The following is a 15,951-nucleotide window of genomic DNA, read 5'->3' as shown; positions in this document are numbered from 1 at the left end:
AATTGTGTGAAAATAGGTGTATTTTGTGTGTTCTGCGACCCCGATGCGCGTCCCCGCTGTCCTCTAGTTGGATCGCAGATTAGATGGTTTTGCTGAGAGAGCTACGATCTTTTCAGTACAATCTGATTCACTTCATCTTATCCTATGATCGTAACGATCAATCGTACACCATTTGACCACATCGTTTGAAGAATTTCAAGGGAAGAATTTCAAGGGCAATCTTACAACACATCTTACCAACTTTGAATCGCACCGTGTATGGGGGCCTTTAGACCAAAACAAAGATCTAATCATACAGTTATTATTGTTTATTTTCTATTCAAAGTAAGTTGATGGAGCTGTACCACTCTCATACTAACCAGATGATTTAAGTCACCTACAGACTAAAGACAAGTAGTGTTGGGAACATACAGATGGGAGATGTTTGTATTGCTAGTCAGACTTTGTATTGTAGTCCACTCCACCCCAAAGCGTTTACTGACAGAGCAACTAAAAAAGCCAAGGAAACTCTACAGTCAAAATAAACCTAACATAACTAAATTCACTACACTACATAAGATATTATGATTATCCTGCAAAAGAAAAAAAAAAAAAGAAAAAAATCAAACAGATGCACCCCTCCCACACACAATTTTAAAATTCAGATATCTCAAGTTGGATACACATTTAGCAGTGTGTACGCAGCCGACCTGTCCTGCGACGGGATCCCAGCATCGGCAAGTGCATACACACTTCCCGATGTCGGGAGCGACATCGTGACGGCAAGGGCCATGCTGCAATCAGCAGCATGGCCCTCGCTTACGATGCGCAGGAGCACGCATCGTCAGTGTCATTGAGTGTACACACTAGACTATTTTGCCAACATGTCGTCCGATCCGGCCGGATCACATATATCGTCTAGTGCAGTGGTTGCCAACCCGTAGCTCGTGGTCTTAATTTTGGTAGCTCATCTAGCTGCCAGTCAACTAGGAGGAAGTGACCTGTGATGCACGCTCCCCCTTGGCGTCGACGCCATGGGTGGAGCCACAGGGAAGCATGTCAGGTGATTGCCGCAGCCTCTCTACATCAATCACCCATGGCGTCTATGCTATGGCGGAATGAGGGACTCCCACTGAGTCCTGACAGAAAATCACACAGCAGCCCTTGCCTATACCTTTTGCTCCTTTACTGCACTTACTTCTTGGAGCCGGTAATTAACAGTGAAATGTGCCTGTTAAACTTTATTTACAAACTACAACAATATCACTGTAATAATTCAAGGCATTGTTATTTTCTATGAAACATTTTTTTCATTTTCATTAAATGACCTTCAATTGTTCAGTTATTAGCCAGATTTTTTTTTCTACAATTTTAGTAGCTCTTCAGGAGGTTTCATTTTACTAAAGTAGCTCACACCTCAAGTAAGGTCATCGACCACTGATCTAGTGTGTACTGGCCTTCAGACTGCATGCAATGTCTTCTATGGAATTCACTTTTATTCTGAAAGTGTGGCAGCTATTCGACATTATCATATCTTATGGTCTGTCCATGAATGGGAGCTCTGAGTGAATTTGTAAGTGCAGCAGGGATGATTCTCTTTATAGCTTTCTATACTACTACATTTTCTGTGTAAGTTCAAGAAGACAGTACAAGTCCAGACAATATTCATCTGCACTGTGGAGTTTGTTTTGTAATCAGTAGGAGAAACTTTAGAAGAGTGATCTTATTACAGAGAGCTCTCAGAGACAATATAAGGCCACATGGGAGCACCTTTCAATGACAGCAGATTAAAAGTGATGTAAAGGATTAACTGAACCCAGAAATAAGAACACACATCTCCCAGTGAAATGGAAGGTGGTGAACAGAACAGGATGCAATGGAAGCGGTAAAACCTTTGATACAGGATATGGTCACCACATTGCCTACATGGCAGCCATTTTACCGGAATTACCTCCACATCTGTTTCACTGTCTGTAAACTGGTATTGCTACAGGATTATAAGAGAGGGATAAAACAGAATAAAATGACAGTTACATAGCTTGTTGCAGTGGAGCTGCACACACTTTTACCAATGGCAAACCAAACACTTTCACAAACAGTCTGAATGAGAAGCCTCCATTGAATGAAGCAGTGAGCAGTCTACAGACTTGCTGTGAAGGGGTCCATGTGAAACAAATGGCACACCACACTACAGCCACTCATTTTTACACTGCATGCAATAAACACATACAGCAATCTCTGCAGATGGGAAGTGTAAAGTACTCAACCTGTTTTGTGGCACGATATGCAAATGAAACCAAAATCTCATTCTAGCAAACCACACAGCACAGATTAGACCTAGTGAAAACGTGTCAAACAAGGCTGACATAACAACTTACCGCTGCCTTCAGACAGTAACAAAACCAAAGAAAAAACAGAAACAAAAAAGCAGAGATTTACAAGTGAAAGACCAGAGACATTGTAGAAGTTAATGTTTAGTACTAAGGTTAATGAAGAACTCAACTTTATTTGGTTGAGCTGCTCCCTCCCCCAACCTATGATACCCCCACCCACTTTCTCAACCTTCATCTCACAAATTCTTCAGGCAAAACAACCTGGAAAACCTACTATCACATCAGGAATCACTCATGGTATTGAGTGAAGCAGATGGAGAATAGTGGTTGCTTTAAAGTTCATTTCATTAAACAATCAAGCCCCAAAAGCCTGGCAGGGGTTTTGGGTGGGGACTTCCTTTAAACATAATTGCCACAAACTACACAAGTGCAGTAAGAGGATTCTTACTTGTCCGAAGAAGGCCACTCTAAAGTAGGTACCCAGAAGCCTCTTGCCTGTGTGCATCACCTCTGTAACTTTGCTGTAAGCTCGATGCAGTGTATCATACAAATGTGCAAGTCTCTATAAAAAGATAGGAATGGGGTGAAAATATAAACTTTGTTTTATGTAATATAATTTTGCTTTCTAAGGACATACAGTTTACACAATACTGGCTTACAAGCATAATAAAAGCCACAGGTTATTATAATATCACTGTAACTCAGTACTCAGTTATACTAAAGTTCTGTAACAGCCCTATGAGTCACAAACAATCTCAATCAATAATTATATTATAAAGCCATATCAAGATCTGTTTACTAAAGATTTCACAGATATAACCTGCATGTTCTATGCAGTGGTGTTGTTTCATACTCAGGTCCAGCTAAATTACAGCATAAACAAAAATACAAACTACAAGACATCTGTTTTCATAGCAAAATTGAAATGTTTCATCTGATTGCTTTATGTAGCTCTATTGAACTTGGAAATAATAGATTTTAATGACAGTGGCCATCAAACATTGGGCATCATGAAACTTTCAGTAAGAAATGAGAGTACTAAAGTAGAGGTATTGCTTGGGATCAAAACTGTGGATTGTCAGATTTGCTAATATTGTATTGGAAACGATATCATTTGGGCACCAGAACAATGGTACACTGAATCCTCTCTGTTCACTATATGTATATTATCGTATATCACTCAGGCCCGCCAAGAGCCACGGTGGGCCCGGGTAACAGGGGGTGTGGCCATGACCCCTTCCTGGAAAAACCCCAGCTTTGCACACGCAGTGGGGAGGAGGGGGGACGCGCTCTGAGCCCTGCTCAAAGCCAGGGGGGACGCGATCAGTGTGATCGCTCCCCCTCACAGGCATAGGAGACTCAGCAGCCACGAGCAGTTTCCTACTGAATCTCGTTCATCCATTCATGCGCTTCACTAATTAGATATTATCACTACCTATCATGAATTTCATCCTCACCTGATGAATAGGTCTATAATAAATCTACCTATACTTCTACAATGTGACAATCCACCAATGCTATCCCTAGGCCTGTAATACATGATCTCTAACTAAACTAATAGTACAGCCTATCCATGTTTCCATAGTAACTTTATCCCCATTATTAAAATGACTATCACAGATTACCTTTTTTTTTGCGGTTATTAAACCACGAGGAATATGTACCGAAAAATGAGCTACAGAAATAGAAATACATCTGGTTCTGTCATCAAGTTTTTAGTTACTTTCTGGTACGTACATCTGGCTCTACAACTCAACTTCCATTGAAAAAGAATGAGCAGCCCAAAAGCAGCAGCTCTTTTATACAAATGAGCACATCATTATTCGTCAGTATTGCTATACCCAAAGCCACACATTAAACAGCCTCTCACACCTTTTAGATGTAGTAAGCATGCAACAAATAATACATACCTCAAAATCCCTGCGCTTCTCATAGATGGGAATGATGAGTTTGTATATGTCCGCAATCAGCTCATAACGTTCTGCTTTCCACAGTCCATCCGCGCACTGCTCCAGGAGCTCCATCAGAACATCCTATATTACAGATAAGTGGCAATATTACTCATCAGCGTTACACAGTTTCTATATACAGCCTATCTGGTAGCTCAGATGAAAGAATCACTCAATTGTGTTACCTAGTCTTATAGACAAAACTATCTATTAATTAAATGATCATACAGTTATTGCTTTATAGCCTTCCTAAAAGTTATATTAAACTGATCTATAAACGACAACACAAGACACTCACAATCATATTCCTTTCTCAATGTGTTATGTGCAATGAAAGCCCTAAATACAGTACAAGCCAGTAACAGATGTGCCCTCATTAGATCCGAACGACAGGGGGGACTAGGGGTACAACTGTACCGGGCTCTGAGGTTCTAGGGGGCCCCAGAGCCCCACAGCTTAACTTAGATCTAACCATTTTGGCTGGAGGGAGACCGTGGGGGCTGGAGGGTCATTGGCCTTCATACACCTAGTGTCTATACACGTGATGCCCAGTGCGACTGAGCAGCTCCATGTGGTATAGCATACAGTCTGTACATTTTGCATTTTATTTGCATCACAGACGCAGCAAAACACCACTCTTAGAGGGGTATTTAATATAAAACATATCGGAGTTTTTACTTGCGTTAAAGTATCGGGCGCGCTCCCGCTTATACCCGTACTCAATATAAAATTAACGAAAACGGGAAACTCCGAAGTTGGATTTGCGTAAAGTTCCGAATTTTTCCTTAAAATAATTGTAAGACCCCCCCTAAAGTAGTAAAAACATGGGGGATCACTATGGGTACCCCCGTTTTAGCCTTTAATTGAAAGTCGGGGGTTTAAATAGCCGCAGCAGGTGTTTTTTTCCCGACATTGAAGAAGTGATGCAGAAGAGCACTTAGGTTATTTTTTTCGTTTTTTTAAATGGTCCCATCAAATTTGGGGTACATGAAAATGGGTACTAGCATATTTTTATGTCCCTAAAGTAAGTTTTTAAAAATTCTGCATTTGTGCACCTGCCGCTATAATTCTATTCTAGAAAACACCGGCCTCATACTTGCAGAATAGCCCTGAACCTATTTCCCTATTGTTAAACAATTTTTTCCCATTTTTTATTTATCACCCCAATTTTTTAATTAATTTTTTGGGGTGTCCCTATTTTTTTTTAAAACATTTTTTTGACACAGTTCTTTTTTAAATGTCATTTCCAGGGGTGCAGGCTATTTTTTTTAAGCCTGCACCCCTAAACCCCAATTCTGCACTTTTTTTCGACACCTATTCAATGGTGAAAAGTTATCCCCGTTTTTTATCAAAGACTTTTCAAAACTGCGATAAGTCTTTGATATTGAATACGGTGTAAAAGTCAAACCTGTGATAATGACGTCAAAAGTGCGATATTAACGCAAAAACGATGTTATCGCTCCCCTGATAGTGTATTAGAGACCCTGGGCTGCAACTTTCACTGCACAGGAATTTGTTTTAAACTTAAAGTTGCAGATTAAGCACAACGGAACTTGGAAGAAATAAACCCGCAGCTGCTGCATTGTATCACTTTGTATACAGATTTAGACTAATTCACACACAGATGTACAAATGTCACACATCAAACTGATCAGTGTAATCTAGCGGGGAAGTTTTGTCGCTGCAGTTGCTATGGCATGCTGTACAGCAGTGACCGCCAACCCATAGCTGGCGAGCTACCGGTAGCTCGCGGTCTTAATTTTGGTAGCTCACCTAGCTGCTGTACTGCTGAGTCAACTAGGAGGAAGTGATCTCTACAGCAATAACCTGACGTGCTTCCCATGGTTCCACACACAGCGTCTACACTACGGTGGAGCGAGTGACTCCCGCCCAGCCCTGCCGGAAAATCACACAGCAGCCCTGCCTATATCTTTAGCTCCTCTGCTGCACGTGCCTCCTTGGAGCCAGTAATTAACAGTGCGATGTGCCTGTGCTTACATTCTATTTACAAACTACAACAATATCACTCTAACAATTATGCATTGTTATGTTCTATTAAACATTTTTTTTCATTTTCATTAAATGACCTTCAATTGTTCAGTTATTAGCCAGATTTTTTTTTCTATAATTTTAGTAGCTATACAGGACGTTTCATTTTTCTAAAGTAGCTCGCACCTCAATTAAGGTTGGCGACCAATGCTATACGGCTTTGTGGGCCTGGCTCTGGGTCAGATGCGGTGGAGATGTGGGACGCCGCGGAGTAGTGTTTTTCGTCTGGGTTGTGAAGCACATGCATTCCGATATTGTTTGTGCAGATTCGCACATGGGTAGGTGCCTTGGATAGGTGTTGGGCGTTCCTGGGCAGTTGCAGTGGATTGGCTGATCAGATGCAGATGTGGCATGGTGTGGGCATGTTATTGGAGTGACGCAGGCGCAGTGCTTGGGTGGTTGCTTGCAGAGAAACTGGGTCGCTCACATTGGGGTCGATGCTCAGACGGACGTCCTTACCTAGTGTGGGGTTGGTCCGGGTTTCGGTGGTGCAACTGATGGTTGCGTCTAGAGATGCGCAGTGCATGATTGTGGTGTCTGTGGACACGGATGGTGGACGTCTCGTCTCGGTCCTTGCATGTTTGGACGCATGGATGTGGCAGCATTGGCGTGGAGTCGCACAGAATCAGGGGACGCACGGAGGGCCGTGACTGTGTCCAACTCAGGATTAGGTCCTGTGGAAAGGGTGGCATGCTGCCCTCCACAGTCCACGCCCCTTTGGTGGGCCCGCCCCAACTGGGGCTGCTTCCAGAGATTTCCCGGACTGGTTTTCCATCCCAATCCATCCCTGGTATGCACTAAGATTTCTCAATGGTGCTTTTTTTCCCCTTATGCTACCATTTGATATATATTTTCAGAAGTAATGTTAACTGTACTCATGGCTGTACTTCTAAATATACAAGTAAATAAAACTAACTGCACCCATCCTGCTTGCACGAATAGTGCTGATCACATTGACTGGATTCTGACAAGCGCTATTGGTGATCACAGACTTGGATAACACAACATGGGCAGATGTGAACAACAATGACGTCTGTCCATCCCTGTAACAAAACTATCTGACAGAGAGAGGAAATGAACATTCAGGGCCTCATTTAAGGTGCGTACACACTGGGCGATAAAGTGGACGACTGAACGATAACGATATCGTTATCGTTCAGTCGTCCACTTTATTGTCCATTTTTAACCCCAAAAAGATGAACGATAATGACGACGCGCGTTCCCGTGGGTCGTTCGTCATTATCGTTCATCGGGCTGACATGCAGGCCAACCTGACGATCTCGTCAGGTTGCTGCATGTCAGGGAATGGGGGAGAGAGCCCGGCGCTGAACGATATCGTTAATGATATGGTTCAGCAGCTGTGCTCAATGTCATGAACGACATTGAGCACAGCCTGCCGGGGACACACTAGACGATATCGCTCAGGGAGCATAACGTGTAGTGTGTATGCACCATTAGAGTTAGAAGTAAATCCAGCTAGAAGGTGCAATTTTGGGACCATGTTGCTCTGCAGAGAAGTTTAAAGTTGGGAGGAGTGCAAGTCCTACCTAATCTCTAATTGCAGTGTTTGCAGCTGAATTTGTTTGTATCTGAAAATAAGAATCTCAATGTTTCCACTGAAATACAAGGAAGACAACTCAAGTAAGTGTTATGCTGGGTACACACTACACGATGTGTGTACCCAGCGACGGGACACGATGGATCCATATACAATGCACGATGCAGGGGAGGACGGCGCAATGTGTCATTGCATGCAGAATTTAGCAGCATGGTGTCGTTCATCATATCGTTCCATCTGCTGTGCAGCACAGCAAATGGGACGATGCGATGAACAACCCGCGGGCACGTGCAATTGGGTGTACACACTATGTGATCCGCACGATATATATTGTGCCGATCCATTTCGGGATGATATATTGTGCAATGGATCGCTTAGTGTGTACCCAGCTTTAGAGAAACGCTTTTCCATACTCTGTAGTTTTTTCAGACAATCCAACCAATGGTGATATAAATGATTTTAAAGTGTCTCTATGCAGTGAACAATTTATCATTACGATGTAAAGTACACTGAATGAAATCGACAGAATGACTGTCATAATTGAAAATCAAAACCAACTATCAAGACCATCTTTTTGCATTTTTCGGTGTTGGAGTATGATCATTCATGTATATGGTCTTAAATTGCAGGATTGGATAGATCATCATTCAGTGTATGACCAGATTAAGAACAACTTGCATGACACCTACAAAAATAGTGCAACATTTTGGTTACAATACGAAAACCAGTACGGTATATTCAGAGATAACTGTGATTAAAAACATACAGTACACCTGTGGATGCTAGAGTATACCCAAGTATACTGGTACCTGTGCTATTCCACTTATGGGCCCAAAGCTGCATAAGCAGCAAGTTTATTTATTATTTGGACTGATTAAATTACTATGGTGTATAGGGGTGAGCGGGTTCGGATTTCTAAAATCCGAACCCCCCCGAGCCCCCCCGATCCGAGTCCGATCCGAGTCAGGCTCGACTTTTCCCGCCTGACTCGGATCTGAAATCGAGGCAAAACGTCATCATCCCGCCTTCCGAGTCTCGCGGGTTTTGGATCCTATATAAGGTACCCGCGTCGGCGCCATTTTCTCACTCGGCTGTGGACAGTGAAGAGGGAGGGTGGGAGTTAGGGCTGTGTAGTGTAGTGTAGTGTAGTGCTGCTGTTGTCCACTACTTCAAAGTCCATAGGGGCTGGCTGTGTTGTGCTGTGCTGCTGTTGTTAATAGGGGCTGTGTCCACTACTTCAAAGTCCATAGGGGCTGGCTGGACTGTGTTGTGCAGTCAGTTCTCCATAGGGGCTGTGTCCACTCCAAAGTCCTGTGCAGTGTCCCAGTCCTAAAGGAGAGCTGTAGTGTTGTCCAGGGGGTGCTCTGTCCATCAGGGGCGCTCCCCCCAAGTGCTAAAAAAATAATATATTTTCTGTGTTTGTGAATTGTGTGCGCAGTAGCCGCACGTGCATCAACAAAGTAGTGCCAAGCGTGCGCCTGTGTCATAAGTAAAGGGCCGGCTGGCTTGACCGTTAAAGGGTGCTGTAACCCCCGAAAGTACACTCCAGTCCAAACCAAAAAAAAATTATTTTCTGTGTTTGTGAATTGTGTGCGCAGTAGCCGCACGTGCATCAACAAAGTAGTGCCAAGCGTGCGCCTGTGTCATAAGTAAAGGGCCGGCTGGCTTGACCGTTAAGGGTGCTGTAACCCCCGAAAGTACACTCCAGTCCAAACCAAAAAAAAATTATTTTCTGTGTTTGTGAATTGTGTGCGCAGTAGCCGCACGTGCATCAACAAAGTAGTGCCAAGCGTGCACCTGTGTCATAAGTAAAGGGCCGGCTGGCTTGACCGTTAAGGGTGCTGTAACCCCCGAAAGTACACTCCAGTCCAAACCAAAAAAAAAATTATTTTCTGTGTTTGTGAATTGTGTGCGCAGTAGCCGCACGTGCATCAACAAAGTAGTGCCAAGCGTGCGCCTGTGTCATAAGTAAAGGGCCGGCTGGCTTGACCGTTAAAGGGTGCTGTAACCCCCAAAGTACACTCCAGTCCAAACCAAAAAAAAAATTATTTTCTGTGTTTGTGAATTGTGTGCGCAGTAGCCGCACGTGCATCAACAAAGTAGTGCCAAGCGTGCGCCTGTGTCATAAGTAAAGGGCCGGCTGGCTTGACCGTTAAAGGGTGCTGTAACCCCCGAAAGTACACTCCAGTCCAAACCCAAAAAAAATTATTTTCTGTGTTTGTGAATTGTGTGCGCAGTAGCCGCACGTGCATCAACAAAGTAGTGCCAAGCGTGCGCCTGTGTCATAAGTAAAGGGCCGGCTGGCTTGACCGTTAAGGGTGCTGTAACCCCCGAAAGTACACTCCAGTCCAAACCTAAAAAAAAATTATTTTCTGTGTTTGTGAATTGTGTGCGCAGTAGCCGCACGTGCATCAACAAAGTAGTGCCAAGCGTGCACCTGTGTCATAAGTAAAGGGCCGGCTGGCTTGACCGTTAAGGGTGCTGTAACCCCCGAAAGTACACTCCAGTCCAAACCAAAAAAAAAATTATTTTCTGTGTTTGTGAATTGTGTGCGCAGTAGCCGCACGTGCATCAACAAAGTAGTGCCAAGCGTGCGCCTGTGTCATAAGTAAAGGGCCGGCTGGCTTGACCGTTAAAGGGTGCTGTAACCCCCAAAGTACACTCCAGTCCAAACCAAAAAAAAAATTATTTTCTGTGTTTGTGAATTGTGTGCGCAGTAGCCGCACGTGCATCAACAAAGTAGTGCCAAGCGTGCGCCTGTGTCATAAGTAAAGGGCCGGCTGGCTTGACCGTTAAAGGGTGCTGTAACCCCCGAAAGTACACTCCAGTCCAAACCAAAAAAAAATTATTTTCTGTGTTTGTGAATTGTGTGCGCAGTAGCCGCATGTGCATCAACAAAGTAGTGCCAAGCGTGCGCCTGTGTCATAAGTAAAGGGCCGGCTGGCTTGACCGTTAAAGGGTGCTGTAACCCCCAAAGTACACTCAAGTCCAAACCAAAAAAAAAATTATTTTCTGTGTTTGTGAATTGTGTGCGCAGTAGCCGCACGTGCATCAACAAAGTAGTGCCAAGCGTGCGCCTGTGTCATAAGTAAAGGGCCGGCTGGCTTGACCGTTAAAGGGTGCTGTAACCCCCAAAGTACACTCCAGTCCAAACCAAAAAAAAAATAATTTTCTGTGTTTGTGAATTGTGTGCGCAGTAGCCGCACGTGCATCAACAAAGTAGTGCCAAGCGTGCGCCTGTGTCATAAGTAAAGGGCCGGCTGGCTTGACCGTTAAAGGGTGCTGTAACCCCCGAAAGTACACTCCAGTCCAAACCAAAAAAAAATTATTTTCTGTGTTTGTGAATTGTGTGCGCAGTAGCCGCACGTGCATCAACAAAGTAGTGCCAAGCGTGCGCCTGTGTCATAAGTAAAGGGCCGGCTGGCTTGACCGTTAAAGGGTGCTGTAACCCCCAAAGTACACTCCAGTCCGAACCAAAAAAAATATTATTTTCTGTGTTTAGCCGCACGTATATATCAAATCGATATAACATAAATGGAGGACCAAACTTTCTCCGATAAAAATAAAATAGAGAAAGATCAAGAACCACTTCCTCCTAGTGCTGAAGCTGCTGCCACTAGTCATGACATAGACGATAACATGCCATCAACGTCGTCTGCCAAGGCCGATGCCCAATGTCATAGTAGAGGGCACATACAATCCCAAATGGCAAAGTTCAGGAAAATGACCTTGAAAAAGACATTTAAATCAGCTGAAGAGAAACGTAAACTTGCCAATATGCCATTTACGACACGGAGTGGCAAGGAACGGCTAAGGTCGATCCCTAGTATGTTCATGACTAGTGGTTCAGCTTCACATGACGATGGAAGCCCTCCTCCCACTAAAAAAATCAAAAGAGTTAAGCTGGCAAAAGCACAGCGAAGAACTGTGCTTTCTAAGAAGATATCACAAATCCCCAAGGAGAGTCCAAGTGTGGTGGTGGTTGCGATGCCTGACCTTCCCAGCACTGGACGGGAAGAGGTGGCTCTTTCCACCATTTGCACGCCCCCTGCAAGTGCTGAAAGGAGCACCCACAGTCCACTTGCTGATATGCAAATTGAAGATGTCACTGTTGAAGTACAACAGGATGAGGATACTGGTGTAGCTGGCGCTGAGGAGGAAGTTGGCGAGGAGGATTCTGATGGTGATGTGGTTTGTTTAAATCAGGCTCCGGGGGAGACAGTTGTTGTCCGTGGGATGAAAAAGCCCATCACGGTCATGCCTGGGCAGAAGACCAAACATTCCACCTCTTTGGTCTGGCAATATTTCTATCCAAATCCGGACAACAACTGTCTTGCCATATGTACCATATGTAAAGGTGAAATAAGTAGGGGTAGGGACGTCAACCACCTAGGAACATCCTCCCTTATACGGCACCTGCAGCGCGTTCATAAAAAGTTACTGTCAAGTTCAGAAACTTTGGCTAAGACCGTAAGCAGTCCAGGGACACCTAAATCCCGTTGTCCTGTTGTATCCAAGCGCCTGCAAACCACACCGTCAACTCCCTCCTCGTCAATTTCCTCCTTAGTCAGGATCGGAAGTAGTCCTGCAGGCCATCTCACTGGCATGACTGACTCTCCTATCCGGGATTCCTCTGGAGGATCCTGCATTGCTACGCCTACTGCTGCCGCTGCTGCTATTGCTGCTGCTGGGAGTCGTTCATCATCCCAGAGAGGAAGTAGGAACACCACTACTTTTACTAAACAATTGACCCTCCAACAGTCCTTAGCGAGGAGGATGAAGTACGACAGCAGTCATCCTGAAGCAAAACGTATAACTGAGGCCTTGACTGCTATGTTGGTGTTAGACGTGCGTCCGGTATCCGCCATTAGTGCAGTGGGATTTAGACAATTGATGGAGGTAGTGTGTCCCCGGTTCCAAATCCCGTCTAGATTCCACTTCACTAGGCAGGCGATACCGAGACTGTACAGAAACGTCAGAAAAAGTGTCCTCAGTGTCCTGAAAAATGCCGTTGTACACAATGTCCACTTAACCACGGACATGTGGACAAGTGGAACAGGGCAGACTAAGGACTATATGACTGTGACAGCCCACTGGGTAGATGTATCACCTTACGCAGCAACAGCAGCAGCGTCACCAGTAGCAGCATCTCAGAAACGCCAGCTCGTTACAAGGCAGGCTACGCTGTGTATCACCGGTTTCAGTAAGAGGCACACCGCCGACAACCTCTTAGAGAAACTGAGGGAAATCATCGCCCAGTGGCTTACCCCACTTAGACTCTCCTGGGGATTTGTGATATCTGACAACGCCACCAATATTGTGCGGGCATTACATCTGGGCAAATTCCAGCACGTCCCATGTTTTGCTCACACAATAAACTTGGTGGTGCAGAATTTTCTGAAAAGCGACAGGGGCGTGCAGGAGACGCTTTGAGTGGCCCGAAAAATTTCTGGCCACTTTCGCCATTCAGCGACTGCGTGCCGAAGACTGGAGCGCCAGCAAACACTCTTGAACCTGCCCTGCCATCACCTGAAGCAAGAGGTTGTGACGCGGTGGAACTCAACCCTCTATATGCTTCAGAGGATGGAGGAGCAGCAAAAGGCCATACAAGCCTATACATCCACCTATGACATAGGCAAAGGAGGGGGTATGCACCTGACTCAAGCGCAGTGGAGAATGATTTCCGTGTTGTGCAAGGTTCTCCAGCCCTTCGAACTTGCCACACGTGAAGTCAGTTCAGACACAGCCAGCTTGAGTCAGGTCATTCCCCTCATCAGGCTTTTGCAGAAGCAGCTGGAGAAAGTGAAGGAGGAGCTAAGACGGAGCGATTCCGCTCGGCATGTGGGACTTGTGGATGAAGCCCTTCATTCGCTTTGCCAGGATTCCAGGGTGGTCAATCTGTTGAAATCAGACCACTACATTTTGGCCACCGTGCTTGATCCTAGGTTTAAAGCCTATGTGGTGTCTCTCTTTCCGGCCGACACAAGCCTGCAGAGGTGCAAAGACCTGCTGGTGAACACACTGTCAGCTGAAGCGGAACGTGACACGTCAACGGCTCCTTCTTCATTTTCTCCCGCAACTGGGGCTGCCAGGAAAAAACTTAGGTATCCTAAGCAACCCGCTGGCGGTGATGCAGGGCAGGCAGGACCAAGTTTGGACATCTGGTCCGGACTGAAGGACCTGGCAACAATTTCTGACATGTCTACTGTCACTGCATTTGATACTGTCACCATTGACAGAATGGTGGAGGATTACATCGGTGACAGCATCCAAGTAGGCATGTCAGACAGTCCATACCTGTACTGGCAGGAAAAAGAGGCAATTTGGAGGCCCCTGTACAAGCTGGCTCTATTTTACCTGAGTTGCCCCCCCTCCAGTGTGTACTCCGAAAGAGTGTTTAGTGCAGCCGGGAACCTTGTCAGCGAAAGGCGTAGGAGGTTGCTTCCACAGAATGTGGAGAAGATGATGTTCATCAAAATGAATTATCAGCTCTTCCAGGCAGACCAGCCTCCAGAAGGTACAGAGGGACCTGTGGTGGTGGATTCAAGTGGGGACGAGTTAATACTTTGTGAGGATGAGGATGTACACACTGAAGAGGGTGAGGAATCGGTGGATGAGGAGGATGAGGATGACATCTTGCCTCCGTAGAGCCAGTTTGTGCAGGGACACATTAATTGCCAGCTTGTTTTGTGGGGGCCCAAACGAACCAATCATTTCAGCCACAGTTGTGTGGCAGACCCTGGCGCTGAAATGATTGATTTGTTAAAGTGTGCATGTCCTGTTTATACAACATAAGGGTGGGTGGGAGGGCCCAAGGACAATTCCATCTTGCACTTCTTTTTTTTCTTTGCATTATGTACAGTTTGGGGCCTAGTTTTTCTAACTGCCATCCTGTCTGCCACTGCAGTGTCACTCCTAGATGGGTCACGTGTTTGTGCCGCCCACTCGTGTCGCTTAGCATAGTCATCCAGCTACCTCGGTGCAACCTTTTGGACATGAAAACACTATTGTGAGGTGTGAGGTGTTCAGAATAGACTGGAAATGAGTGGAAATTAAGGTTATTGAGGTTAATAATAGCATAGGAGCAGAGAAACCAACAAATTCTGTGATTTTAGCTGTTTTTATGCTTTTTAAAAAAAAAATACAGATCCAAAACACAAAACCCAGAACCCAAAACACGGAAGGGTGGTTTTGGCAAAACCAATCCAGATCCAAAACACGAAGAAAGATCCAGATCCAAAACACAAAACACGAAAAGTGGCCGGTGCACACCCCTAATGGTGTACCATATTAAGCATCACACTATATCTGTAACTTAATCTACTTGTAAGATTTCATGATGCATTTCCTTTGCAACTGGTTTGGATCTAATATTTTAGTTGATCAGTGAACAAGTCATATTTATTTTAACACAGCATCTATCCAGTCAAATGTGTAATAGCTCTATGACCTATGAATTGTTAAAGATTTACTAATTTATGTTTTTCCGATTAAAGGTTAAGTGCACACACTGCAAAAAAGGTTATCCTCCGTACAAGACACTGATTCATTCCAATAAAAAAAATATTGCATTACATGGGTTTTTTTTTATCAGATTATATGAAACATTATGTACTAGGAAAAGTACATGTTTCCATCCAAATCACATGAACCTTCAGTGTTACCATGTGAATCTTCCAAAACTAGTGTTAAGATCTGGACTAAAAAAAAAAAAAAAAGTTTGTGAGACCTGAACCGTAGTGCTAGACCAACCTCTAGTCTTAAGAAACATGGCTTGGACAGCCAGCTGAGGGAAACTCTGGAGAAAAGGGGGCAATGACATAAGATATCGGATTGTAGATGCAGCCACCACCCTGGGCCCTCTACACTGAAACTCCAGAAAACCCTCACTTTACACCTTTTTCAGTACCTGTTGTAGCATCGATACCTAAGGAACAGGGAGAGCAAATTGAAGCGCCAAGAAACAAAGATAGCAAATCTGAAGTGCCTGCAGATCTCTCGGTAGACCTCTGTTCACCAGCTGTGGTAAGATCTGCTGTCTAGATGTCCACCCTGGGAAATACTGCATTCAACGTCCAGAAAG

At 44.6% G+C, this 15,951-nt stretch overlaps 1 protein-coding gene across 11 annotated transcripts in view; it reads right to left on the bottom strand.

The window, feature by feature from the left end:
* DOCK9 (dedicator of cytokinesis 9) overlaps window positions 1–15,951 on the bottom strand; it is a 296,517-nt gene that overhangs the window by 17,719 nt on the left and 262,847 nt on the right. For 10 of the 11 annotated variants that reach the window (XM_088463350.1, XM_088463352.1, XM_088463356.1 and 7 more), the window contains 2 exons: window positions 4,223–4,345; window positions 2,761–2,874 (listed from right to left, as the gene is read on the bottom strand). In XM_088463350.1, the coding sequence (XP_088319476.1) occupies window positions 2,761–2,874; window positions 4,223–4,345 (237 nt within the window). Of the gene's footprint in view, window positions 1–1,930; window positions 1,967–2,357; window positions 2,364–2,760; window positions 2,875–4,222; window positions 4,346–15,951 lie in introns of all 11 variants that reach the window. The other variant, XM_088463360.1, reaches the window with a different exon arrangement.

This window comes from Taudactylus pleione, unplaced genomic scaffold, assembly GCF_031769625.1.
Source record: "Taudactylus pleione unplaced genomic scaffold, aTauple2 ptg001346l, whole genome shotgun sequence".
Lineage (NCBI taxonomy): Eukaryota > Metazoa > Chordata > Amphibia > Anura > Myobatrachidae > Taudactylus > Taudactylus pleione.
This window is presented reverse-complemented; position numbering and strand designations above follow the sequence as displayed.